The sequence below is a fragment of the Callithrix jacchus genome, chromosome 2 (genome assembly GCF_049354715.1).
Source record: "Callithrix jacchus isolate 240 chromosome 2, calJac240_pri, whole genome shotgun sequence".
In the NCBI taxonomy this organism is placed as follows: domain Eukaryota; kingdom Metazoa; phylum Chordata; class Mammalia; order Primates; family Cebidae; genus Callithrix; species Callithrix jacchus.
In genome coordinates this window covers 120,117,631-120,144,546 of record NC_133503.1, presented here as the reverse complement: position 1 = coordinate 120,144,546, position 26,916 = coordinate 120,117,631, and the positions used below count along the sequence as shown (strand labels likewise).

Genomic DNA, 26,916 nt, shown 5'->3' with positions numbered 1-26,916 from the left:
TCTAGAGCTCACTGAACTCTGGAATTAAAGCTTCTCTACACTGTTCTTCCTGTTTCCATGGTAGGCATATGAGGTCCAAATATAAACTGCTCGAATGGCTTTTGTGATCTCTTTGTTGATGACTCATGCAAACAGGAGTACATGATCTCATGGAAAATGTCAAGCTTAAGTATTCTAGAAAGAAGATATAAATCAGAAGTCCAGTTACATGAGTTAAAAGACTTTATGTATTAGAACAAATTGTTACTTGCCCTGTTTCTGTTATGTAAAAGATTTTTCCTGGAAGTTTTTAATCTATACTGCATTATTGTTCATGGAAATGACCATTATAGAACCAGTCTTATGTATATATCATGGCAATTTGTCTTATCATGGTTACTTTTCTGGAAAAAATTACTGTGTTAAGGTACAGTTTTTGAAAGTTTAAAAGTGCGAATCTCACACAAATATAAAATGAATGTGTCAAGATTTTATTCAACCCATTAGTGAGGAAACTAATAAACTGTTAATATTGGTTCAAAGAGCATTTTCGGAACAAAGTATTTACAAGAAAATAATAAAGAAATGTTAAGGTAAGGTTTCTGAGTGAGATGTAAAACTGGTTAACATCCTACCAGGAAATAAAGCGGTAACCTATGGATTATGTTTCACTGTACAAAAATTACTTGCACTTTTTAGTCAAGTAAAAGGATGATAAAAAAAAAGTACTTGCACTTTTATAGGACAAAGTTTTTCAAATTTATATGTGATTTCACTAAGTCTGAGATCTTTTATCAATGGTAAATCATTATTGATTTAACTCAGTGTGTTTCTCTAAATCTTGGCGGGGTGGGGGCGGGGGGGCGGCTATGCGCCTGGTGTGATCATTAAAAACATAATCCGGCCGGGCGCGGTGGCTCAAGCCTGTAATCCCAGCACTTTGGGAGGCCGAGGCGGGTGGATCTTGAGGTCAAGAGATCCAGACCATCCTGGTCAACATGGTGAAACCCCCGTCTCTACTCAAAATACAAAAAATTAGCTGGGCATGGTGGCACGTGCCTGTAATCCCAGCTACTCCAGAGGCTGAGGCAGGAGAATTGCCTGAACCCAGGAGGCGGAGGTTGCGGTGAGCCGAGATCGTGCCATTGCACTCCAGCCTGGGTAACAAGAGCGAAACTCCGTCTCGCTACTTTTTGGCTTGTATTCAAGTTTTGGATACTTTTTTAAAAAAAAAAAATTAGTGTCTGTGGTCCTCATGTCTGTGCCTGTGCTATTGTCAGAGTAAAATAACGGTCTGTATCTGACAAAACTAAATACGGCAAGGAAGGATGAAAAGAATCTCTTGCTTTCTTTTCCTATCCACACTTTTCCTACCTTCCCATTACTCTAAGAGGTGGGTTAATCTACTTCTTTACTCATTTTTTTAATTAACTAAGCCTGTCTTGAGGGCCATTATATAACAGGGACTATGCTAGGTGGTGGATAAGTAAGCTAGTCAAGATGAGCAAGGTCATTGTCCTGCAGGTGTTTTTGTTCTAAGGACAGAAACACAATAAATGCAAATTGTGACAAGTACCAGAAGGAAACAGAAGGGCGTTGGTAAAAAGAGGAATATTATGCTTTCATGTAGACATTGTGTTAGGAAAATATTTGTTATCTCAGCTAAACACTGTAATTATTGTAGATCTCATCAATAAAAAGGTAGTTTCCATTGACTTTCACTACACCTATCCATTCATTCTCCAGGGAAGGGTAGACACAATAATGGTAACTTGCACTTTCCTAGACCACATGTTGCCAAATCAAAAGTGGTTGGCCACTACACGTGGGGGCAACGGTCATCCTGGTATCCCACTTTATATCGTCCTAGTATTTCCTCTGATGCTTTCCTGTGTTTCATTCTTAATTGCTAATCCTATATTTTCTTCTTTCTTAGTTTACTTGCTTTATTCCCTTGTTTTGATGGAGAACACCCTTCAGTAACATCCTGAGAAAGGGTATGTAGAGAGAAAAGTTTTAGGTCTTTATGTTAGGAATTATATTATCCTTCCACTTAACCAATAGTTTCTTGGGTATAGAATTTAAATACTAACTTTAGATAGTCACCTTTAATATAGCACTTTACAGAAAAGGGTTTTCAAACAGGTAGATAAACACAAAGGACAAAAGGAAGACAAAAGAAAGCAATAGCAACTCTGTTTTGGAGCCAGAAGGCAAATGGATGAGTAGTGATTGTCTTAGCAGACCCAAGGAAATAATTCAAAGGGATTCCAGGATGATAGAAACAGGGATCCCAGGATGACTATTGCCCATCATGTGTAGAGGGCAACCACTTTTGACTGATGTAGGTTTGACAATATGTGATCTAGGAAAGTGCAAGTTACTGTAATTGTGTCAACTATTCCCAGAGAGTGAATTGATGAGTGTAGTGAAAGTCAATGGACACTGCCATTTTATTGATGAAATATACAATGATGATGATGTATATCTGAGACAATAAACATATTCCCAACATAAATGTCTATGTGGAAGTCCAATATTTCTTTGTTAACTAATGTCTTGGAAACATATGCTGATTTCTGTATGCAGTCTGTATGCAGGAGAAGACAAAATTTGTACCAGCAAATTTTTTCTGCTGGAATACATATATGTCTATATATATATATGTCTATATATATATATGTATAGACATATAAACAATCTCTTGAGAAATATAGATGTAGTTGATAACTGGGATTGATTGTGGGTAGGAGCAGCATATGGCTGGTGGAGGATACTGTGATGGAGGCTTATTTTTTACTGTTTATCTTTTTGTTCCTTTTTAATATTATGCCACATGCATATATAAGTTCTTTAAAGATGAATAAAATAAAATGCATTTCTTAAAAATTGAAAATAAATAAAAATAAAGACAGTAGCATTACATTCTGAATAAGACTATTTCTTTTATTTATTAGTTTAAAAATGTTTAGCAGTTACTCTAATTGTAACATTAGATTACTTTGTTTTTGAAAGTTGTAAATTTAAATTCTGTTTTGCTTTGGGAGAGGGAAAAGGTCAATATTTTTTGGTGGTACTTGCCAGATACAAATAAGACAGATTAAGAATTCTTAGAAGCTGAATAATTGATGATATGAATGATGAAGCTTCTCTTGTTCCACAGGAGTAATTCTATAGTTTTAGAATGCCCCTTAGTAGATGTAATAGAATTCAAGTAATTCTAAACTTGAAAACCTTGTTCCTTTAGGATCATATTTTCAGTATTAATTACCTGGTGGTCACACCGTGGGAAGATGCTTGCTATGGCATTGACAAGGCAAAAGATGAAGCTAAAAGATCAATGCATTCATTCAGTTCTGCACTATAATGTTTGTCTATTCAGGTCTGTGTCCCATCACTAAGATATCTTACAGTTGTTTATTCTGAACTGTAAAGAAATAGAGCTGTCTTCTCCGCACCACTGTTTCTGCAGTCTCCAGAGCCTTCTCTCTCCTGTGCAAAATGGCAACACTTAAGGAAAAACTTATTGCACCAGTTGCAGAAGAAGAGGCAACAGTCCCAAACAATAAGATCACTGTAGTGGGTGTTAGACAAGTTGGTATGGCGTGTGCTATCAGCATTCTGGGAAAGTCTCTGGCTGATAAACTTGCTCTTGTGGATGTTTTGGAAGATAAACTTAAAGGAGAAATGATGGATCTGCAGCATGGGAGCTTATTTCTTCAGACGCCAAAAATTGTGGCAAATAAAGATTATTCCGTGACCACCAGTTCTAAGATTGTAGTGGTAATTGCAGGAGTCTGTCAGCAAGAAGGGGAGAGCCGTCTCAATCTGGTGCAGAGAAATGTTAATGTCTTCAAGTTCATTATTCCTCAGATCGTCAAGTACAGTCCTGATTGCATTATAATTGTGGTTTCCAACCCAGTGGGCATTCTTACATATGTTACCTGGAAACTAAGTGGATTACCCAAACGCCGTGTGATTGGAAGTGGATGTAATCTGGATTCTGTGAGATTTCGCTACCTTATGGCTGAAAAACTTGGCATTCATCCCAGCAGCTGCCATGGATGGATTTTGGGGGAACATGGCAACTCAAGTGTGGTTGTGTGGAGTGGTGTGAATGTGGCAGGTGTTTCTCTTCAGGAATTGAATCCAGAAATGGGAACTGACAATGATAGTGAAAATTGGCAGGAAGGACATAAGATGGTTGAAAGTGCCTATGAAGTCATCAAGCTAAAAGGATATACCAACTGGGCTATTGGATTAAGTGTGGCTGATCTTATTGAATCCATGTTGAAAAATCTATCCAGGATTCATCCCGTGTCAACAATGGTAAAGGGGATGTATGGCATCGAGAATGAAGTCTTCCTGAGCCTTCCTTGTATCCTCAATGCCCGGGGATTAACCAGCGTTATCAACCAGAAGCTCAAGGATGATGAGGTTGCTCAGCTCAAGAAAAGTGCAGATACCCTGTGGGACATCCAGAAGGACCTAAAAGACCTGTGACTGCTGAGCCCTAGGCTGTAGAAGTTTAAAAACTACAATGTGATTAACTCTGAGCCTTTAGTTTTCATCCATGTACATGAATCTCAGTTTGCTCTGATCTTCAGTATGTGAATTTGAGCTCACAGAATCAAAGCCTATGTTTGGTTTAATGCTTGCAATGAGTTCTTGAACAAATAAAATTAATTATTGCAGTGTGCTTCTAAAAAAAAAAAAAAGAAATAGAGCTAACTTTCAAATTGAGGGAAGGTTTTTTTATCGATGTTGATTGCTGCAACATTAATTGAATTATGATTTTATTTCATTGCCTTGTTTCTCATTTATTTATTTTACTCTCTTCCTGATTCTACTCTGCTTCTACGTAGTTATTCAGACAGAGATAAAATGATTCTTTCCAAGAAATTAGAACATACTATACTTATTACATTTCCCAACGTGTCCATCGTTGATTTGAGACAAGGTGGAAAGAAGGTACTATCCTAGATAAACAGCATAGAATTTATTTGTTACAATGACTCGTTGTTGATGAGTTTTTATAATATTTGACGCTCTTATTGGTTAAGTAATCCAGATAAAAAATAAAGTAGACAAAATATGAGTAGATTTTTAAACAGGAAGAAAGAAGCATCCTGGATAACAGCAATAGGAATAAATTAAAGCCAGACTAGGGCAAAGGAGCATGATATTGGGGTTCCTTGGTGACAAGGTGAAAAAGCTAAGAAGGGCCTTAGCTTTTTCAGGACACTGAGTCAATATGGTACACTCCTGTCCTGCTGCATTCTATTCGGAAGACATCCTTAGTTTGTCTAAGTGTCCTGTTAGTCATTGCCAGTTTTGAGGTGGAGGGGAAAATATTAGACTGTGAGTACAGATGGTGGTAATAATTGCATGGGAACTGAAGATAGCTAGTGTGGTATCCTTTCATGAATGTTTAGATAGGAATAATACAATTGAATGTTAGAGTGGAACAGAGGGACTTTCCACTTTGTTTATTCTAATATGAGTTTACAGTATCACATACCAGAGATTGGTGAATAAATATTGATGTTTAGTGACAGAAAACCCAACCCAAGCCAGCTAGAGCACAAAATGTAATTTATTATCTCAGTCACTGAAAAATCTAGGATAAAGCCAGATTCAAGAGCTTAAGCTTGACTATCAAAATGTGGCTCCTTTCATCCCTCTGGCTCTGTCTTTGGCTGTGTTGGCTTCATTTCCAGACTGTGGGAGAACTTGCCCCAGTTATCACAATCCCAAATACGGTGGTAGAGGGAATTTCCATTCTTATGCTGAAGCGAAGGGCTCCAAATTGTGTCTTCTGTCTTCTTGACTTTGACTGACCTGATCTGAATTGTATGCCCAACCTATGACTCTGTTTGAGCCAAGGAACATAGTTTAAGTATCTTTGTGTCCTCAGTGATTGATTAGCATGGGGTGTTGCATGATGTATAGGTACACAATATACAAATGTTACATTAAACTGTAAGCTGCTTTTCTGCAAACAACCATTTTACGCTGTAAGAGCTGGTCTAATATAGTCTAGATTTTAATTATGAAAATTTTTTGGAGCAAAATTAGGTGACTTGTTGGAGAGACTGAATATGATTACTAGAATTCAGTAATTTGAGACTTTGTGCCTGTGTGTTATCAGGACGCTATCAAAACCTCACAATACAATTAAGGAAATAAGAAGTAAGAAATTAACTGAAATTACATATCATCTTAGCATGCTAAGAGATGTATTAAGAGATAAGAGATATATTGGCAGAAAGAGTTATAATTTCTTTTGAATCATACCAAACAAAAGTGGGAGGTGGGAGGAGGACATGGATGATAGCTGGAAATGAGAGGATTTGAATATTGGAGTATCATGTCATTGGAGAAGAGGAATGATGTCAGTGATGTTAAAGTTATTCTTTCACAATTGCAACAGAATATAAATTATGCACATCATGATCTTAAAACATACGTTGTTTGAAATTCATTTTATAGAGAAGTTTAAAAATAAGCAGTCTGACAGGGCATGAAAAAATTTAGTTAAATCTAATAAGAGAAAATATGACCTAAAATAGATTTAAGACTTATGTGCTGCATCAATTACTAATGCCTTGTCTTGTGAGTTTAATTTTAAAAAGGGAATTCCAAAGACCAGATTTTTAGTATGATAGAAGAAAATATACCTAGTGACTCTAAAAAATAAACTATTCAGCATTTGTGTAATTATGCCTGTATTCTAATGGGAACTTCATTTTCAAAGCTTTTTTTAATCTTTAAATTCTATTGAATGCCAACTTTGCCCCAACAACTTTTCATACAGTGTGAAAAGATGAGAGCAAAGGAGATGTAATTATCAATGATGTCACAGAATTTGAGGCATTTCCAATCATGCCTGTATGCTCATTTTGCATAATCTCAAAACTCACTGATGTGGACCAATTTAAAATGAATTTACTGTCTTACACACAGGATCTTGGAGCTCTAATTGCCTGGGAAACTATAAGAATGCAGCATTCGAGCTCATTGGTCCTGACATAAAAAGATGCTGTTAAATATTTAAAGTAGTCAAGAGAACTGTAGTGTCATTTAAATAAATGTAATGTTTATTAGAATAATAAAGTGAAACTTTTAGGAAATTCATAGTTATGCAGTCTTATGGTAGTTTTTGGTTATTGTGCATGAGCTTAAAATATTTGAATGCTTGGAAACGTGTAGCATAAATGATCTATCATATTATTCAAGGTGGTGGTGTGTGATCTGTTGAAATACAATGTAAATGGTAGTATAGTGTGGTTATTGGGTTGAGAGTACAGAGTTAGCCTCCTGGATTCAAATCCTACCTAGCCACTTTGCTCAATAATATTGCATATGTTAACTAACCCATCTCTGCTTTAGTTTCCTCAGCTCTAAAATGGTGCTAATGCTATGTTTACCTTCTTAGACATGTTGTAAAGATTAAATATGTTAATGTATATAAAGTACCTAAAACAATGCTATATAATCATTTGCTGTTATGATCACTCTGTAAAGGTCATCACAGTTTTTCTTCAGAATACACAAAATCTTAAAATGCAATATTGGAATATGAAAAAAACATGAGGAAGTTCACACATGTAGCATTGAAAAGTTTGGTAGTTAACTTATAACTACAAATGTGGCCTTTTGTATGTTCACTCCAGGACACACTTCTAACACTATTCCTTACACTTTAGGACAGCAATTCTCAAAGTGTATTATACCAAGGATCAGTTGCATCAGAATTAACAGGGCCACTTATTAAATACATATTCCTGGGCTTCACTTTAGAACCACCCAATCAGAATTTTTGAGAGTGAAAATTAGCATTTTAACAAATACCTGAGGTGATCCATATGCAAGACAAATTTTGAGAACTTTTCTTACTTGTTCATGATTCCCTCTATTCTTGCTCTAATCTCACTTTCACTCTCACGTTACACTTCAGATGTCTTATTTCTCTCAGTTCACAGTTCTATCACATCTCCTGTTCAAGGAGTTTAGGTTTCTCTTTCAAAATTTCAGTAGACCATAGTTGTTCTTTTTCTTTCACATCCAAAGCCTAGGTTGCTACCTTCTCCCTCTTGTATTTCGTACTCTCTTCATTGTACCTTGTTCATTTTTTTCCCTCTATTTGTCATAAGTGGGGTGTGAAATCATTCTGGCTTTAGAATTCCATAAAAGACCTTTAGTTGGCTTTGGTTTAGCTCAGAACTGCTCCCACTTTCTTGTCTCACACATGCTTTGCTTTTTCCCTTCCCTTTCATCTTTTTCATTTCCTTTCTTTCCATGAACATTCCTGGATTAGAACACAGGGAATAGTTTGCAGCTGGTCAAGGAAAACTACAAGTTCTTTAGCCTTATGGCAGGTTTACCTGGGGAGAAGGGACAGGTACAAAAGAAGTCCCAATCCTTCAGCATCTCTGTTCCTGTTAGCTTATTTCTTTCCTGGACTCTATTTGAACTTGGCATCCCTGTCTGGAGTTTGCAGTCAGAAGTGCGAGAGACATCATTGAACAGTCTCAGACTGCATTGTCTGTATATGCTTAACTGAGAACATTGCATTTAAATCCTAAAATATACCAGGAACTAATGTATTTGGTGTTCCTAAATATAAAGCCATGTGTAGCAAAGTGGAAACACCACATATAAGAAAATTTTATTACTTCTTTGCCAAGGTAAAGATTAATAGGAAGCATTTTGGCTCATAGAGTATGTAATGCAGCTCCCCTTTAAAGCACATGAACTTTTTATGTTCGTGTGACTGATCACATAGATCCATGGAATCTTAATGATCCGTGAGGGAAATTGTTCACATTTTTAGAGGTACATCTACATTACAAAACAGCAGCACTTTTAGGAGACCACTGCACTGTGGTGCTTTTGAAAGCACTTGAATCCCAGAGTGTTGAAAGTAGGAACAATATTGATGACTCATAAACACATATATCGTAGTTAAAAAAAAAAAGTAGATGTCATGGAAAAAAAGGAACTATACACTTTGCCAAATTTGCTTATTTTAAAGCAACATGGACATTTTCTAAAATGTGGTCTTAGTAATTTTAGCTAGTAAAATGAAGGAAATTTAAGTCCTGGAAATTCATCCCTCCTTTGAATGGATTAGAATTCCCAAGCAATAACTGAGAATTAAAAACATTATCAAAGAAGATAAATTTAAGGAAAAAGTAGACACCAATCAAGAAATCATTTTATTGCTAAAATTTAGCTTCAACTGTTTCAGTGTTGGCTGGCATTTCATAGTTTCATTTGTGGAAATCTGGGGTTTAATTAAATTTCCATGTTGCTGCTTAGGTTTTTCTTAAAATGTGAAAGTCAATAAATTTTTTAAAATGAAATAAATTTAATAAATAACCTTAACTTACAACTATTGTCTTGGTATAAAAGCTAAAAAACAAAAATATTTCTGAACAGTAGAAAGAGACTCATAAGAATAGAATAATAATTTTTAACTTCTTTCATTACACATTTGAGCTTGATGACTTAATATTTCATATATTTATGTCTTATTTACTAACTCTTCATACTGTATTTGTATCTATAGACAACACAATGTAATGAAAATAGATTAGATGTATTTCATGAATAATATTTTTTTCTTGTTTTTTTAGGGATGCCCTCTGCATCTTTATTAGTAAATCTTCTTTCAGCTTTACTCATCGTGTTTGTGTTTGGAGAAACAGAAATAAGATTTACTGGACAAACTGAATTTGTTGTTAATGAAACAAGTACAACAGTTATTCGTCTTATCATTGAAAGGATAGGAGAGCCAGCAAATGTTACTGCAATTGTATCGGTAAGACATTATTATAGTTCTATTTTTACTGAAATACATACATTTCTTAGTTTTAATGGCAAGGATTTTTTTTTCTGTATGAGATTTTGAGCAGTTTCGTTATGATAAATGATAGATGATTTGCAGATAACACCATTCCATTTATATCTCTTACAGGTTTTTAGAGTGCTCCAACATAACGATGTGCATTTGACAGTACTGTTTTTAAAGATATAGACTGATCATTTTACAGTGTTCATATATTTATTTTAGAATAAGAACATTTCATTTTGGGTAATTTGGATTGTAGCTATCTCTGCTCAGACATACTATCTCTTGTAAGGTGGTGTAGAGAAAAATGTATGGAATACTTTAAAGTAGAAAAATGGCAATAGGAAAAAAAACTTTAGTTATGTCCGAGAGCTCTTTTAATGGGAAAAATTAAGTATATTAAGTAAATGTTAGGTAGAATTTGTTGAATTCTTGATCTATCTTGCACACAGTTTAGTTACTGGGTGGATTGTGTGTGCATAAGTATGTGTCTATTTTTAACTAGAAAGTAATGTCATGTGACCAAGAGTATTGCTATATTTGAGTTTTGAAGTACTTAAACTTTTTGTTCACAAAAATAAAATTTTAAGTAATAGGTTTAATTATCACATTATGAACTCTTATAAAAAGAGAAGATGATGAAAGACTACCTGTGAACAAATCCAGTGTTATAATTTTAGTTATTTATGACATGTATCTATATATATTGAAATTATTTTTAGTTTGAGTATACATTATATTAATCTTTTTCATATAATTTTGATTGAATCCTAACATTTTTTTTTAGGTTCCTTTATCATTTTCACAACTTTTCTTGATGGTGTTGTAATTACTTTGTGATCATTCTTCCTTTTCATTGAGGTTGCTTCTAATTTTTGCTGTTATGAATGTTATTTTGGTGAAACTATTTACATATATTGATTTTTATATATTTTGAATTGTTTAATGATTTTCATAGGCTGAATTACTGTGTTTTTCTGTTTGTTTCAGCGGCTCTTGTTAATTCTTTCTTAAAGTTTGTGTCATTTTCTTTAGTAAGGTGTATTTTCCAACACCTTTGACAACTTACTTGGATTTCTCAAGTATTTAAAACTTAATTTATTTTTATGTATGAGAACTAGAAATTGACTAAAATTTTTCTATACATGTTTTTTACTAAATAAAATATTTTTTTCTAGTAGCTAAATTACTCATTTGAGCTTTTTGGTGAAAGAGATCTTATTTTGATCTGCACAAGTTCATGCAGAATCTTACTAATAATGCTTAGAATCCTTACTAGTAATGCTGATTTTACAGACTTAAGATCCTAAAAAGCTAAGGAAAAGTTTATGATGACTAAAACATTTGAAATGCTAAAAGACTTAGATCTTTATTGGAGATGTGGGAGACTATAAGTACAACTTTAGGTTGAGTTTGGGAAAGAGCAGTTTCATTGAAATTGATAGGGAAATAATTGATTTTCCTGACGCATTTTTTGGCAGGCCACATCCACCTGTTTCTTTTCCTTCTCTCTCTCTTTTTTTGTATGGATGTATAATAGTTGAACATATTTTGGGGGTATATGTGGTATTTTAATATTTGTATATAATGTGTAATGATCAAATTAGGGAAATAGAGATGTCCCTCACTTCAAACATTAATCTTTTCTTTGTGTTGGGAACATTACAATTCCTCTATTCTAGCTATTTTGATATATACAATAAACGAATGTTAACTATAATTTCCCTACTGTACTATCGAATGCTGGAACCCATTCCTTCTGTTTTTGTACTCCTTAACCAACTTCTCTTCATTCCCCCCTTCCTTTCCCAGCCTCTGGTAATCACCATTCTACTTTCTACCTCCCTCAGATCCACATTTTTACCTGGATGAGAACATGTGATATCTATCTTTCAGAAAGAAGTCTGGCTTATTTCACTTAACATAATGACCTCCTGTTACATCTATGTTGCTGCAAATGAAAGGATTTTGTTCTTTTTTATGGCTGAATAATATTCTGCTGTGTAGCTGTGCATATGTGCAACATTTTTGTGAGAATTTTAGTGAAAATTTGTCTTCTTGTTAGGTTTGCTGTAGTCTACTCCAGATCAATCAGGAGCAGAGAAAGAAAATTCACATAATTGCTTTCCTATATAATTATTATTTTTCTATGTAATATTTATTTTTATTTCACAGCGTGAACAAATGATTTTGTTTCGAACCATTTATTTTTGTTTATTTCTGAGGATGTTTTTTCGCTTATTAAATATTTATGATTTTTGTTTTTGTACATTCTATCTATAAACATTAATGCCACTCGATTTATGCTTTGTCTCTTGATTGCTGTAATTAACATCAGTTTTGCTTATCCTAATACCGTGTTAAATAAGAATGATCTATATTTTGCATTTGATAGCTCTATGGAGAGGATACTGGTGACTTTTTTGACACATATGCTGCAGCTTTTATACCTGCTGGAGAAACAAACAGAACAGTGTACATAGCAGTATGTGATGATGACTTACCAGAGCCTGATGAAACTTTTATTTTTCACTTAACATTACAGGTAAGGTCATGTTTTTAAAAATTATAAGGAGGACTTATGAAACTTATAAAAATCTTTCAGTGCTTAGCAATATATCTATCTAGAGATGAGCCAATTCAGATGACTGGTGGTGGTATTCATAGAATCCAGAACTGACAGCCTCTTCAGCACTTCCACCATTTGGTTATTTTTTGATCTTGTTCAGAAATTCTACAACTAGTTTTTGGATCCATTCAGCTTACTCAGGAATTGCCATGACAGATGCTCCAGAAAACTTGGCCCGCTCTTTGGCTCTTTTTTTTATTCCTCCCCTGCTGCCAGATGTACAAAGAATGACTGTGACTTCTGAGTTCAAAGGACAAGGATACAAAAAGCAGGCATAGAAGTGGGAGGTCCCTGTGACTTAAATTCAGAGCACTGCTGGGAAAAGAAATTGAATAGCCTTAGGTTTAATTGAACTTTACGGCTTGATCTGTTAGGTTGAGGCAATGACTTGCTAACACGATTCTGGTTGTTTTTTCTAAAGAGCATTAAGAATTTTTTTTTTTTTGAGTAAGTATGTCACTATCATTAAAATGTTTGTGAAAATGACACTTGAAACAGTTATGTTTTGCTCTCTTAAGTCATTCTTTTAAAAATACATTTTTATGCTGAATATCAGTAGAAAGGTTACAGATAGACTCAATTTTATGAACAATGTTTTAATGTTTTATCTTTAATTTGGTTCTGTGATTAGTAGAATAATTCTAAATTTTCAGTACCTTCAATAGTATAAGAAAAATTACATTGAATAGAATTTTGTACTGTGTATTTAATTCTCTGTTATATAAGTGATAACATCAGAATTATAACTAATAGCATTACTAGCCAGTGATTATTTATCATTGTACTATCATATATTATCAAGAGTCAGTGACTACTGGTTTTCAAAACTTTTTTCAAAGTTTTTCATTTGGAACTTCTTAACCATGTTGATGTATTTTGAATGTTTTCTTAATCTGTGCATTAAGATTACACATATATTTTTATTATATTCTGAATAATTACTTGAAGACAGAAATTCTACAAAACAAATATTTAGTTTATTATTTTATTTTTAATTCATTATTTTTGGGATTTTTTTTTTAGAAATCTTCAGAAAACGTGAAGCTCGGATGGCCAAGGACTGTTACTGTTACAATATTATCAAATGACAATGCATTTGGAATTGTTTCATTTAATATGGTATGCCTACAATTTGATGATACTCATGGTTGTTGATAATAGTTTATTAAGTTTTAAAAATTGTTATGATGTTAGCTAGTGTCATTCTGTCTTTGGATATTTAAATAAAATTTGCTTTAACTTTATCCCTGTTTCACATTCTGTAGACCGTTCACTTGTTCTACCTAAGATGTTTGTGAATTGAGGAGACTTGTATGATCGTGGTCATCTTTTGTCCTGATCTCTTTCTGCTGATCGTTCTACCTGACTCCTTTGTTACCTCTCCTGTCTAGCCTTTAACTCAGATATACCACCAATGCCTTTTGCCTGATTTCCCCAAATGTCACCTAAGGAAAGTGTTCTTTGTTTGTCAGACTATTCTCAAAGTTTGGAGTTAATGGGAGATGAGAAAGCCTATTAAAAGAATACTTTTCAAAAAACTTACTGTGAACTTAAATTGAATAGTAGGCATTACTGCTCTTTAAAATTCTGTAGTCATCTCAACTCTTAGATTTTCCCATTAATTAATATTTTCTGAAGGTTGAAACTCCATTTCATCCCATTCACTTTTGCTAAATAGTTTATTTTCTATTTTGTAACTCAATTTCTGTGACTCTCGCCAATCCTTTGTTCAGAGAGTTTTATCATTAGAAACAAATACACAAGATAGGTCTCTCCTTGAGAGAAATTGTTTCCAGCTCTTAAAATAAAACCAAGTTTATCTCCAATACAGTTGAATTTGATGTGAATTATCTCATTGAAACCTCATCACAACCCCTCGAGATGGGCATTCCTAACCCTAGTTATAAATGGGGCTACTGAACTTTGCTGCCACCCTGAGAGCTGGCCACTGCTTCTACAGCCTGTGTGCACTTCCTGTGTCCATGTTCCTCCTCTCCTACCCTGAGTTTCCAACAGCCAAACCAGCATATTTCTTTTGAAGTCCTCGCTTTCACCTCCTGTAGAGATCCTGTCCTTAAAGTTATTAGCAGTGTCTCTTTTTCACTGACAAGCTGGCTGATGTGGAGAAAGAGTGGTTGGGAGCAAGGCCAAGTGGTGGTCCCAGTGACCTGCTGCCTTGGTCTGGAGGCTTAACTCATGTCTGTGACTGACCCCTGTGAGCATTTGAGTTTGTCATCTTTCAACTAGGAAATCTTTAAATTCCTCAGCAGAACAGCTAGTTGATGGTAGAACCAGGACAAGAAACCACATCTTTTGCCTGACTAGTTTTTATTTTCCCTTTACACTATTATTTTTAACTTTTTCAGCATTTTAAAGCTATAGTTCATCGAAGCTAGGAAACACCACATTCTTATCATACAGTGTGGATTGATTTGTCTTTGGAAATTGAGCATTTCTGAGTTAATAGTTTTTACCGCCTCATACCTCTGATTGCTCGGCTACTGATCATCTGTGCTTACTCTCCTCAATAGCTTCCCTCAATCACAGTGAGTGAGCCCAGAGGCAGAAATGAGTCTGTGCCTCTTACTCTCATCAGGGAAAAGGGAACCTATGGAATGGTTGCTGTGACTTTTGAGGTAAGTTTATTCTGAAATCATTTAACTTAATTAAATTAATTTATTTATTTGAGATAGTTTTGCTCTTTCTGCCTAGGCTAGAGTGCAATGGCACCATCTTGGCTCACTGCAACCTCCGCCTCCAGGGTTCAAGTGATTCTCCTGTCTTAGTCTCCCAAGTAGCTGGAATTACATATTTATTTTTATTTTTATTTTTTTTGAGACAGAGTCTTGCTCTGTTGCCCAGGCTGGAGTGCAGTGGTGTGCTCTCAGCTCAGTGCAACCTTTGCCTCTTGAGTTCAAGTGATTCTCCTGCCTCAGCCTCCCAAATAGCTGGAATTACAGGCATGTGCCAGCATGCTTGGCTAATTTTTGTGTTTTTAGTAGAGAAAGAGTGTCACCATGTTGGCTGAGCTGGTTTTGAACTCCTGGCCTCAGGTGATCTGCCTGCCTTGGCCTTCCAAAGTGCTGGGATTAGAGGTGAGTACCACCACGCCCAGCCCTGAAATCACTTTGAATGTAAACACTGGAGTTAATGCCAGATGGCTGCAATTTTGAAAATCAAAGTTCTTTGTATAATAAACATGGCACAATACAATGAAATAAAGATGAATACTTTTCTGATCTGATACATTTTATGATTAACATAAAAAATGTTTTCTTTGTTGCTTGTGTATACAAAGCTTACATGAAATACAAGCTAACATTTTAGATATGTGGGGAAAAACATCATAAAATAGAATAATAATGTTAATCCTATAAAACTCATAGAACTTTTATGATAAATGTTTTCAAATATATGAAATTTTAAAAATACCCATGGGTTACTTAGGCTTACATAAATTATCTAATGTGTGTTGTCTTTCCCCATTTTATTTTAATTTTTATTTTTTGAGATAGGCTCTTACTCTTATGCCCAAGCTGCAGTGCAGTGGCACAATCAAGGCTGACTATAGCCTCAACCTCCTGGGCTCATGCAGTCCTCCTACATCAGCCTTCTGAATAGCTGGGAGTACAGGTGTACATCACCATGCCCAGCTAAGTTTTAATGCTTTTGTAGAGATGAAGTTGCATTATGTTGCCTAGGCTGGTCTGAAACTCCTGAGCACAAGTGATCCTCCCTCTTCAGCCTTCCAAAGAGCTGGGATTACAGGCATGAGTCACCATGCCTTCCCCTCCACCCCCTATTTTTTTTCAGTACACCAAATGGATGTTGGATATAGCCATTGCACTCCACCATGGGAATCCATGAGTGTTACAGGATGTGGTATGAATACGATAAGCTGTGGGTGGGGTATATTTTTCAGGTGCTAGCTCTAACCATTTTATTTGATTGCTTGCTGACCATGTGCCCATCATTGTGTCACCACATTGCTGTTCTATGAGATACACATTTAAATCTTCAACTAATTTTTGTGTTTTTTAGGATCCAGAACATGATCATGTAGTATTTTCAAACATTAGAGTGTTAGCAATTTCTGATACCAGTTTCTTTCCTAATTATTAATTGTAATATCAATAAAATGGAAACTGGTATTTGTGTAACACAATTCTATGGAAGCATAGAAGAGTTTTGTTCATGCTTGTGGGTGTCCACATCATATGGTAGTTATGTTAACTACACAGAACATAGAACAGCAGAAGGCAGTAATGCATGAAAAACATAGTAAACACTAAATATGCAGTAGTCTTGCAAGTTCTACACTGGAAGTCATACACGATTTTTCATATACTTAGGAATATGCATTTAGATAATGAATTGTTGAAAATTTTTCTGATAAATATTGGAAACACTAGAAAATAATTGGCTATAGAAAGGATAAAGCATCTAGGTTATGTTGTTTTCAACTTATCTATGGATGTCTAAAATTATGTTATCATGTTTGTAACCTGTTTTTTATTTAAATAATTATAAGTAACATTTTTGAAGTGCTTAATATTGCCATATACTGCTGTAAGTTGATTGATGATCACTGCATGCAGATAGCACCTCTCCCTAGCACTCAGTCTCTCTCCTGTTATTCTTAGTTTTTCCTCTATGATACTTATTATCATCTGATGCATGCCCATTTATTTATTTATTTATTATTTATTCCCTTTCTTTAAATGTCAGGTCTATATGGAAGGGAGTTTGCTCTATTTACTGCTAAATCTTTAGTATCTAAAAGAGATGCCGCATGGAATACTCAACAAAAGCTTTTTTAAAAGAATGATTTGATTTATTCTTCACATCTTCACACCCAGCTTGTGAAGTGGAAAAACTGGTATTTGATTCCATTACTTGAGGGAATTTACTAATCTTGAATACCCTTTCTTTCATGAAGAAATATTTATAGAGATTTTCCCTGTCAGGTTTAACATAATGGTTGAAAAAAAAACAGTTCATAAAAACCACATAGTTTAATGCAATTATAGTCAATATCTATAATTACATTATAGGACCTATTAATTCAAAGGACAAAATTAGGTATGGGTTATTGTAATTCTTGCAGAACAGCTTTAAACTTCAGATTTTTGTCTGCTGACATCACAATGATGCTTTCTCAATCTTGTGGAGTATTTGGTATTTATTGATGGCATCGTGTGTTTCTTTGCAGGTAGAGGGTGGCCCAAATGCCCCTGATGAAGATTTGAGTCCAGTTAAAGGAAATATCACCTTTCCCCCTGGCAGAGCAACAGTAATTTATGACTTGACAGTACTTGATGATGAGGTTGGCTAATGTTAAATACCTAAATGGGACAAGGATTCTGTGTTGCAGAACACAGTCCTCTATGAACTTAATGTATTGTGGCCAGTCATACCTCAGCAATAAATGCCTGACTATTTTGGAATACATCTTATTAGTATTTACCTTACTTAATTCACATTAAATTGCACATCTAAAAGCTGATGAATCTGAATATAACTGGCAACCATACATAATATAAACATATAAGCATTTTGTATACCCTGATAATCGATTTTTGTTAGTGCTTTCAATTTTGAGCAAGAACAGTACTAACCTAGAATAAACATTTTACCATAAAAGCAAAGAAAAATTCTACTGTAGTTGATATTCTTTTGTTTGGATATTTTCAGTGTTCACTTTTATGGGAAGGTTTTTATTGTTTTCATATTTTACATTGAAACTACCAAGGATAGAGATACATGATACAGCTAGTTTAATTGGTAAAAAAAAGAATGAATCTGAACAATAATGTGCAAGGATGTCCCCCACATGAGCTTAACAAGAGAAAATACAACTTTTTCTAGAAGAATCTAAGTTTTACCATAAAAGAAAACAAAAAGGAAATAGCTGGGAATTTGTAACCCTTCCTCTACCCTCCTATAAAAATTCTGAAACCAAATCACAAGAAACCTCAAGAGAAGGAAAAAAGAAATATTAGAGGATTAGAAGACATTATTAGAAAAGAGTTTTTCTCTTGAAAAATTGTACTATTTGGAAGCATTGATATCTCTAGTTTTTCTGATTCTGGAAGCAAGCAAAAAAAACTTTTTGTTTTAAGATCACAGAGCATCGAATGGGCTATAATTTGGGGAGATGATTAATTATACATTTTGTTTATAAATGTAAAAGACCATCAATCAAATCATAACATTCTATTTTTAAGTTAAATAGCTTTGCTTTTTATATTGCTACTGATGGAGGTAAAAGCATGCATTTTTTTCACTTTCATTTCTAAAATAGTATGGTAAATGAAAAGCTCTCACAGCACAGTGGAGATTAACCCCAGGATTTCTCCGCAACAGCAAAAAAAAAAAAAAAAAAAAAAAAATTGCTCTTTAACAATGTCAACATTTGTCCTACTGCTGACTCTCATAGCTTTTTCTCCAGAGAGGCATGATGTGTATCTTGAAAAGCATATATTGGTGTCATATGTTTCACTCCTTAATTAACAACCATTTGGAGAAAAGCAAGAATAATTCACAATGAAAACTAACAATTTTTATGTAATGTTTAGTGTACTTTCCAGATTCTTAGGTATTATTACACTTTCAATACTGCTTCTCACCTTACTAACCTGGTAAAACTGATAGAAATGTATGTCAATTTTTTTACTATTTAATTTGGAGTTATCTAAGGACCAATTAAGGTTGAAAGACATTATGCCTGGACTTCATTACTTGTACCATTGCTTTGTTACATTTTCTTTTCCTGTCCAAAATACACTATTTACCTGTGGAAACTATTTTAGTAATTGGAGACTAAACAAGCCTCTCTTTTTGCTCCCTCAGTTAAAGAATTTTTATTTCTATGTAACTGTATTGAAGCATAATGACTTGTTATACATTAGTTTCTTTGCAGGTGTTTTGGCTGTTGATGTTTTACCTCTGTTTATATTCCTTTAACAGGTACCAGAAAATGATGAAATATTTTTGATTCAACTGAAAAGTGTAGAAGGAGGAGCTGAGATTAACACCTCTAGGAATTCAGTTGAGATCATCATTAAGAAAAATGATAGTCCCGTGAGATTCCTTCAGAGTACTTATTTGGTTCCTGAGGAAGACCACATACTCATAATTCCAGTAGTTCGTGGAAAGGACAACAATGGAAATCTGATCGGATCTGATGAATATGAGGTTTCAATCAGTTATGCTATTGTAACTGGGAATTCCACAGCACATGCCCAGCAAAATCTGGACTTCATTGATCTTCAGCCAAACACATCTGTTGTTTTTCCACCTTTTATTCATGAATCTCACTTAAAATTTCAAATAGTTGATGACACCATACCAGAGATTTCTGAATCATTTCACATTATGTTACTAAAAGATACCTTACAGGGAGATGCTGTGCTAATAAGTCCTTCTGTTGTTCAAGTCACCATTAAGCCAAATGATAAACCTTATGGAGTCCTTTCATTCAACAGTGTCTTGTTTGAAAAGACAGTTATAATTGATGAAGATAGAGTATCAAGGTATGATTTATTTTAAACATGTTACTACCATTATTTTAATATGTTATTCCAAGATTTAAGTTTTGTGGTGTTGGATACAACAATGAACTGTTAGAATATGTGTCACGTTCTCTACCATGACTTCACTGTTTTCTTTCTTATTTGGAGTGTAATTATGCAAATGATTGATAGTATAGTAGTTTCCGAGGATGCATTCAAATATTTACACTTTCATATTAAAAACATTTTTTCCACCAACCACGGTGATTCACACCTGTAATCCCAGCACTTTGGCAGCTTAGGGGAAGGATTGCCTGAGGCCAGGAGTTCGAGACCAGTCTGGGCAACAAAGTGAGATCCTGTCCACAAAAAAAATATAAAAAGATTAGCTGAGTGTGGTAGTGTGCACCTGAAGTCCCAGATACTTGGGAGGGCAATTACCTGAGTCCATGAGGTTGAGGTTGTAGTGGGCTCTGATCATGCCATTGCATTTCAGCTTGGGCAAGAGTATGACCCAGTCGTAAACAAAACAAAGAGCAAATCAGTTATTCTTTGTTATACAGATTCTGGTTTTATCAGTGTTTAATGGACAACTTGATATTGAGAAAGCTTATCTCAGGGAAATAAAGTATACTGTGTGACAATATGTATTTCTTTTAAAAAAATTTAAGATTTGAAGAAATCACAGTGGTTAGAAATGGTGGCACCCATGGGAATGTCTCTGTGAATTGGGTGTTGACACGGAACAGCAGTGATCCCTCACCAGTAACAGCAGATATCAGACCCAGCTCTGGAATTCTCCATTTTGCACAAGGGCAGATGTTGGCAACCATCCCTCTTACTGTGGTTGATGATGATTTTCCAGAAGAGGCAGAAGCTTATCTACTTCAAATTCTGCCTCACACAATACAAGGAGGTGCAGAAGTGAGCCAGCCAGCAGAGGTATAACTCTTATTATGCTTTATCCTTGTTAATATTTCTGTGCTGTAAAAGAAAGACAGAATTTGATCACAAATAAATCTACTTTATGTTTAGTATGAAGGGACAGGAAAAATAATAGTTTTCTTGCTCAGTATTCTTTCTGAAAATAAATATTTTATCCTCTTAAAAAATTCCACAAACTGATTTAGGAACATTTCCAAATCTGTTTGCGGTTCTTCTTTTACTCCATTATGTACGAGAAGTCATCATTTTTAAACATGAAGTATAAATAGATTTTAAAATTAGAATAGCATGGAAAATACAGGGTTTGATAATCTCAGATATGAGAATTCTATACTTTAATATTTTATTCCTTCATCTGCAGCTTTTGTTCTACATTCAAGATAGTGATGATGTTTATGGCCTAATAACATTTTTTCCTATGGAAAACCAGAAGATTGAAAGCAGCCCAGGTGAACGATACTTATCTTTGAGTTTTACAAGGCTAGGAGGAACTAAAGGAGATGTGAGGCTGCTTTATTCTGTATTTTACATTCCTGCTGGAGCTGTGGACCCCTTGCAAGCGAAAGATGGCATCTTAAATATATCGAGGAGAAATGACCTCATTTTTCCAGAGCAAAAAACTCAAGTCACTACGAAATTACCAATAAGAAATGATGCATTCCTTCAAAATGGGGCTCACTTTCTAGTACAGGTACTTTTTTTTTTTTTTGGAGGAAGGGAGGAAGGCAGGAAGGGAGGGAAGGAGGAAGGGAGGAAGGCAGGAAGGGAGGGAAGGAGGAAGGGAGGAAGGCAGGCAGGGAGGGAAGGAGGAAGGGAGGGAGAAAGGAAGGGATGAAGGAAGGAAGGAAGGGAGAAACGGAGGAAGGGGGGAGGGAGGGAGAGAGGGAGGGAAGGGAAGGGAAGGGAAGGAAGGAAATCAAGCAGTGAGAGAGACATTGCCGACCTGGATCTAGAGGTTTACAAGTTGATTTCTTTTTTTTTTTTTTTGAGAGAAGGAAAGAAAAAAAATGAGTAAAGGAGAGGAAGAAAGAGGAAGACAAAGAGGGAGAGTGAATGGAAATATTGCTTTATTCTGAAAAAAAAAATGGGTATTAATAATGACCCATCAATGTTTTATTTAAACCTATGAGTAGGTGTGATGTGGTATTGACAAGAATGTATATTTTGTGTATTTGAAGTGGAGAGCTCTATAAATATTTATTAAGTTTACTTGTTCCAGATCTGAGTTTGAGTCCTTGATATCCTTATTAATTTTCTGTCTCTTTGAATCTAAGTCTCTATGTATCTGGGTGTTAGGATCGTTAGCTCTTGTTGCATTGATCCTTTTACCACTATATCTTTGTTGCTTTAAAATCTATTTTATGCGATACGAGAATTGCAACTCCTGCTTTTTATTTATTTATTTATTTATTTATTTTTGCTCTCCATTTGGTTGGTAAATCTTTCTCCATCCCTTTGTTTTGAATCTTTGTGTATCCTTGCATGTGAAACAGGTCTGGATGTAACATGCCGTTGGGTTTTGGCTGTGTCTTTTGATTGGGGGATTTAGTAGATTTAAATTTAGGGTTATTGCCATTTGCTGTTAACTGGCTGTTTTATCCATTCGTTGATGTAAATTCTTCTTTATGTTGGTGCTCTTTACTTTTTGGTGTATTTTTAGAAAGGCTAATACTGGTTGTTTCTTTCTGTGTGTAATGCTTCTTTCAGAAGCTCTTATAAAAAAGGCCTGGTGGTAATAAAATCTCTGAGTACTTGCTTGTTCATAAAAGATTTTATTTTTCCTTCAGTTGTGAAGCTTAGTTTGGCTGGATGTGAAATTCTGGGCTGCAGGTTCTGTTCTTTGAGGATGTTGAATATTGGCCCCTACTCTCTTCTGGCTTGTAGGGTTTCTGCTGAGAGATCTGCTGTAAGTCTGATAGGCTTGCCTTTGTGGGTAACCTGATCTTTCTCTCTGGCTGCCCTTAGTATTTTCTCCTTTGTTTCAACCCTGGTGAATCTAACAATTATGTGCCTTGGGGTTGCTCTTCTTGAGGAATATCTTTGTGGTGTTCTCTGTATTACCTGGGGTTGAATATTGACCTGCTTTGCTAGTTTAGGAAAATTTTTCTGAATAATATCCTGAAGGGTATTTTCCAGCTTGGATTTATTCTCTCCGTCACATTCAGGTACACCTATCAAACGTAAATTTGGTCTTTTCACATAGTCCCACATTTCTTGGAGACTTTGCTCATTCCTTTTTATCCTTTTATCTCTAATCTTGTCTTCTTGTTTTTTCATTAAGTTGGACTTTGACCTCTGATATCCTTTCTTCTGCTTGATCAATTTGAGTGTTTAAACCTGTGCATACTTCTCAGAGTTCCCGTATTGTATTCTTCAGTTCCAATTAATTCACTTATATTCCTCTCTAAATTGTCTATTCTCATTAGGATTTCGTCGAACCTTTTTTCAAAGTTCTTAGTTTCTTTACATTGGGCTACAACATGTTCTTTTAACTCACAGAAGTTTCTTATTATCCATTCTCTGAAGCGTGATTCTGTTATTGGGATGTGCTCGTTATTCATCAAGCCTTGTTCCATTGTTGATGTGGAACTGTGATCATCTTTAGAGGGTGAGGTGTTCTGATTTTGAGTATTCTCAGCCTTTTTACACTGGTTTCTTCCCATCATTGTAAATTTATCCTCCTGTCGTCTTTGAAATTACCAACTTTCAGATTAGGTCTCTTGAGTGGATGTCCAAATTGTTAGTTCCCAGGGACAGAACAGCGGCATTAAGACCGATGGTGCTTTTCTGCCCAGGATTCTCCTGTCTGGCTTCCTTCTTGTGTCGGTAATGGGCGACTCTGCCTTCCCGGCGCTCCAAACCTCGGTCAGAAGGGGAATCAGTCTCGTTTACTCTGCGCGGAGAGCTGCTGCGCCAAGGTGCCGTCACAGCTTCTGCGCAGGCCTCAGGAGTCGTGCTGGGGACCCGTGTGGGTCCTCCAAACCTCTGTCAGAAGGGGAGCCAGCCCTGTTTACTCTGCTCCGAGAGCTGCCACACCGAGGTGCTGGTGAAACCGCTGCGCCGGCCACAAGAGTTGCGCTGGTGACCCGTGTGACTCCTCCACTGGGGATCTTCTGCTCCCTGAGTGACCAGAATTTGTCTGAAAGTGTGGTGTCCTCTAGTTCTCTGCGCTTTCCCTGAGAACTGTAATCCCGTGATTGGCCATCTTGGATCTCTTCCACCCTAATCTGAGCCTCCAGGCAAACTTGTGCTGTTTGCGTATTTTTTGAGGACTTTTGTTCTGTCCAAGAGACTTAGTAGGTGACCTGTTATGGGGATGTAGGATTTGTTAGTATGTGAAGGACAACTTTTTGTAATATGCCTACATGGAGGGAGGCATTTGTCCTCTTCCCCTGAGCCCTACACTAATGGCAGTAGATCCTGATCTTCACCTTTATTATTTTTTGTTTTCTTGCATCTCCTCCAAGTGGGAAGATTTTCATGTAATGTGTGTTCTGTCTGCGAGGATGACTCACTCTCTGGAGGATCCTTGGATTTTTCTTGAAGTGATAGGCATATGGAACATGGCTGTATTCACAATTGTGTCTGGTTTGTCCTGTGGCTGGTGGATGCCAGGGGATCTGGATCTGTGAAGTGAAATGCTAAGCATATGACTGGGTCCCTTGTGAGCATTAAGTTAAAACAACTGGAATGCTGCCACCAGAACACATTTAGAGATATATCTAGAAACTAAAAATAACACCAAAACAAAAAAACTCTGGCTTTATACAACAAAATGACATAATTTGTTTGCTTTTAAAAATTGATTTTATTAATATGTAAATGCATCCTGATTTTACCAGTTCACACTTAGAGTAGCATTTCCCAAATTTCAAGACTCTCTGGGTTACAATTTGTTGAGTGGAGTTTCAGAATTTAATGGAATTTTTTGATGTGAGCACTTGTTTGTCTTCTCTGCTGTCAGTGTCCTCAGGTTTCAGGATTTCAGAACATTCTCATAAGTATATGTTTAAGGGTTTTTTTGGATTTTTTTGGCGCCTAGCATTCTCCTTTCTGTTTGTCTCCAGTCTTGCATAATCTCCAGCTCATACAAGAACCAGATTATTAAAACAAGTGGAATGAGGCAAAGATTTTACACAGTTGCTTTTGCTTTCATGGAGGCCTGGGCATTCTGGCATATCTAGAGTAGTTGCAGTGATGTGATAAAAGTTTGAGAATTGATGATGCAGAAATGTTATCAAGTTACAGAGAACGTTTTTGTTGTCATTCTAGCTTTCTAATTTCTTTTCTCATCATGCCTCCAAACTAGTCTGTACTGTGGATAGAGACCCTTATATCTGTGCTAATATCAGTATCCTCTGTTAAACTTTAATCTTTTGAAAAGGTCCAATATTTCTATCTAAGTAGCTACAGATAATTCTTGTATAAGCACATCCTTATTAGAAACTTTCAACAAGTCAGATATTATCTTAGCTACTCAGCTTCAGTGTTCTATATAAACATACAGAATTAATTTTTTGATGACCCTTGAAAACTAAGAAAAAAGTTGAAGGATGATGTAATTAATATCTGATTTTTGGTGATCCTGAGTTGGAAATTTGCACCACTAATTTCACACTCAATTCTTTATATATCTCTCAATATAGTTAAAACACAAAGGTCTTACATCGCAGTTAATTTAACACTTGTTTGGGGAACAAGGCATTATTAGACACTGACACAATTCATTGAGGTTCAAAATAGCTGTAGGTTCTGGAAGACTGGTTGGAATAAGAGGTTTGTGTATTTTGCATAGTACATAATGGATGAGCAATTCATGAATAGGAAGCCTTAGCCTCTGCCTGCAAAGTTGAATGAAACTAAAGAAAGGAGAATTCTTTGGTCGCTCCTCATTCTTTAGCAACCCTCCCAGCTAAATACATTAGTCTGAGATGCAGCTTTTGGCAAGCATGGGGCTACTAATGTGCTGTCCCAGTGGCAAACTATCTGAAAGTAAAGAACGATTCTTTATGAATGAATAGAGCAATTTGATTTAGCAGATGGAAACAAGACAAAAAAAGGCTTATAGGCTAGGAAATAAGCCATGTACAATTAGCATCTTCTTTTCTATCAGTTCATTTCATAACCATCTATATTTTCTATTTTTCAAAAATACTATGGGATTAATTCTGTAACTTTTTTGATAAATGTAGGGAAATATGACTTATATTTTTCTTTCTTTTTAGAAAGCTTTCAGTAAAAATATATTTTTTTCTTGATGTTTAACACAGTATTATCAGGTTAGCTCTTTTTGAATATAAAGCAATGAGAATGTTCATTCACAAATATGTGCTAACTCATACATGACCGGTGTATTTTAGAAATATCTTTGCCTTATATTAATGCACACCATTATATTTATATACCATTGAAATATTTGTATTTTATTTATCTTTGTGCTATTTTGTATGATAAATAAATACGTATGTGTATATATATACCTTTTCTCTAGAAAGAATGACAGTTATGTGACTGTATTTATCTTTACATTTTATTTACATGGTAAAGTAAATGCAGTATACTAAAGATTACAGTTTATTTTATTTGGCTTCATATGCCAATATTTGACAAAATTCATCTAATTTTTTTCTTTTATTCAAATGAATATTTACCAAACCAAAATTATTTATTTCATTCTCCAGTATATGATTTTTAAAGCAAAATGTGTGACATTTAAAAAAAGACCTTTACTTTTACTCATTAAAATATACTATTCATCACAAAGTAGGAGGGAAATTAGAACCAGTCCTATCTTGTGGAAAATCAATTTAAATCATAGGTTTACTGGTGGTTACTTAGTGTCATCACTTCGACATTATAAAGCCTAACAGAGAGTTCTAAAGAGTGGGAAAGACAGGTTTTATTAAGTTAAAAATTGCATCTTATTTTAATAACTTAAAATCCCTATTGTTTTTGCAGTCCTGTAATGATTACCTATTCCTGCACTCTTGAAG

General features: G+C 35.2%; 2 protein-coding genes across 13 annotated transcripts in view; both read left to right on the top strand.

The window, feature by feature from the left end:
* The window catches only part of ADGRV1 (adhesion G protein-coupled receptor V1), a 602,786-nt gene that overhangs the window by 45,820 nt on the left and 530,050 nt on the right, over positions 1-26,916 (top strand). For all 12 annotated transcript variants that reach the window (XR_013532585.1, XR_013532586.1, XR_013532587.1 and 9 more), the window contains 8 exons: positions 9,621-9,805; positions 12,231-12,380; positions 13,488-13,583; positions 14,996-15,100; positions 17,677-17,790; positions 19,434-19,999; positions 20,650-20,920; positions 21,285-21,614. Coding sequence is in view for 9 of the 12 variants with exons in the window: in XM_035291223.3 (XP_035147114.2) it covers positions 9,621-9,805; positions 12,231-12,380; positions 13,488-13,583; positions 14,996-15,100; positions 17,677-17,790; positions 19,434-19,999; positions 20,650-20,920; positions 21,285-21,614 (1,817 nt within the window). In the remaining 3 variants the exon portion in view is untranslated. The remainder of the gene's footprint in view (positions 1-9,620; positions 9,806-12,230; positions 12,381-13,487; positions 13,584-14,995; positions 15,101-17,676; positions 17,791-19,433; positions 20,000-20,649; positions 20,921-21,284; positions 21,615-26,916) is intronic.
* LOC100896310 (L-lactate dehydrogenase B chain-like) lies at positions 3,429-4,689 on the top strand. The gene has a single exon (XM_035291227.3). The coding sequence runs from the start codon at positions 3,481-3,483 to the stop codon at positions 4,480-4,482; it is 1,002 nt and encodes a 333-aa protein (XP_035147118.1). The 5' UTR covers positions 3,429-3,480; the 3' UTR covers positions 4,483-4,689.

Excerpts from the sequence above, each read along its gene's own strand:
- LOC100896310 (XM_035291227.3), top strand. The coding sequence starts at position 3,481 with ATGGCAACACTTAAGGAAAAACTTATTGCACCAGTTGCAGAAGAAGAG.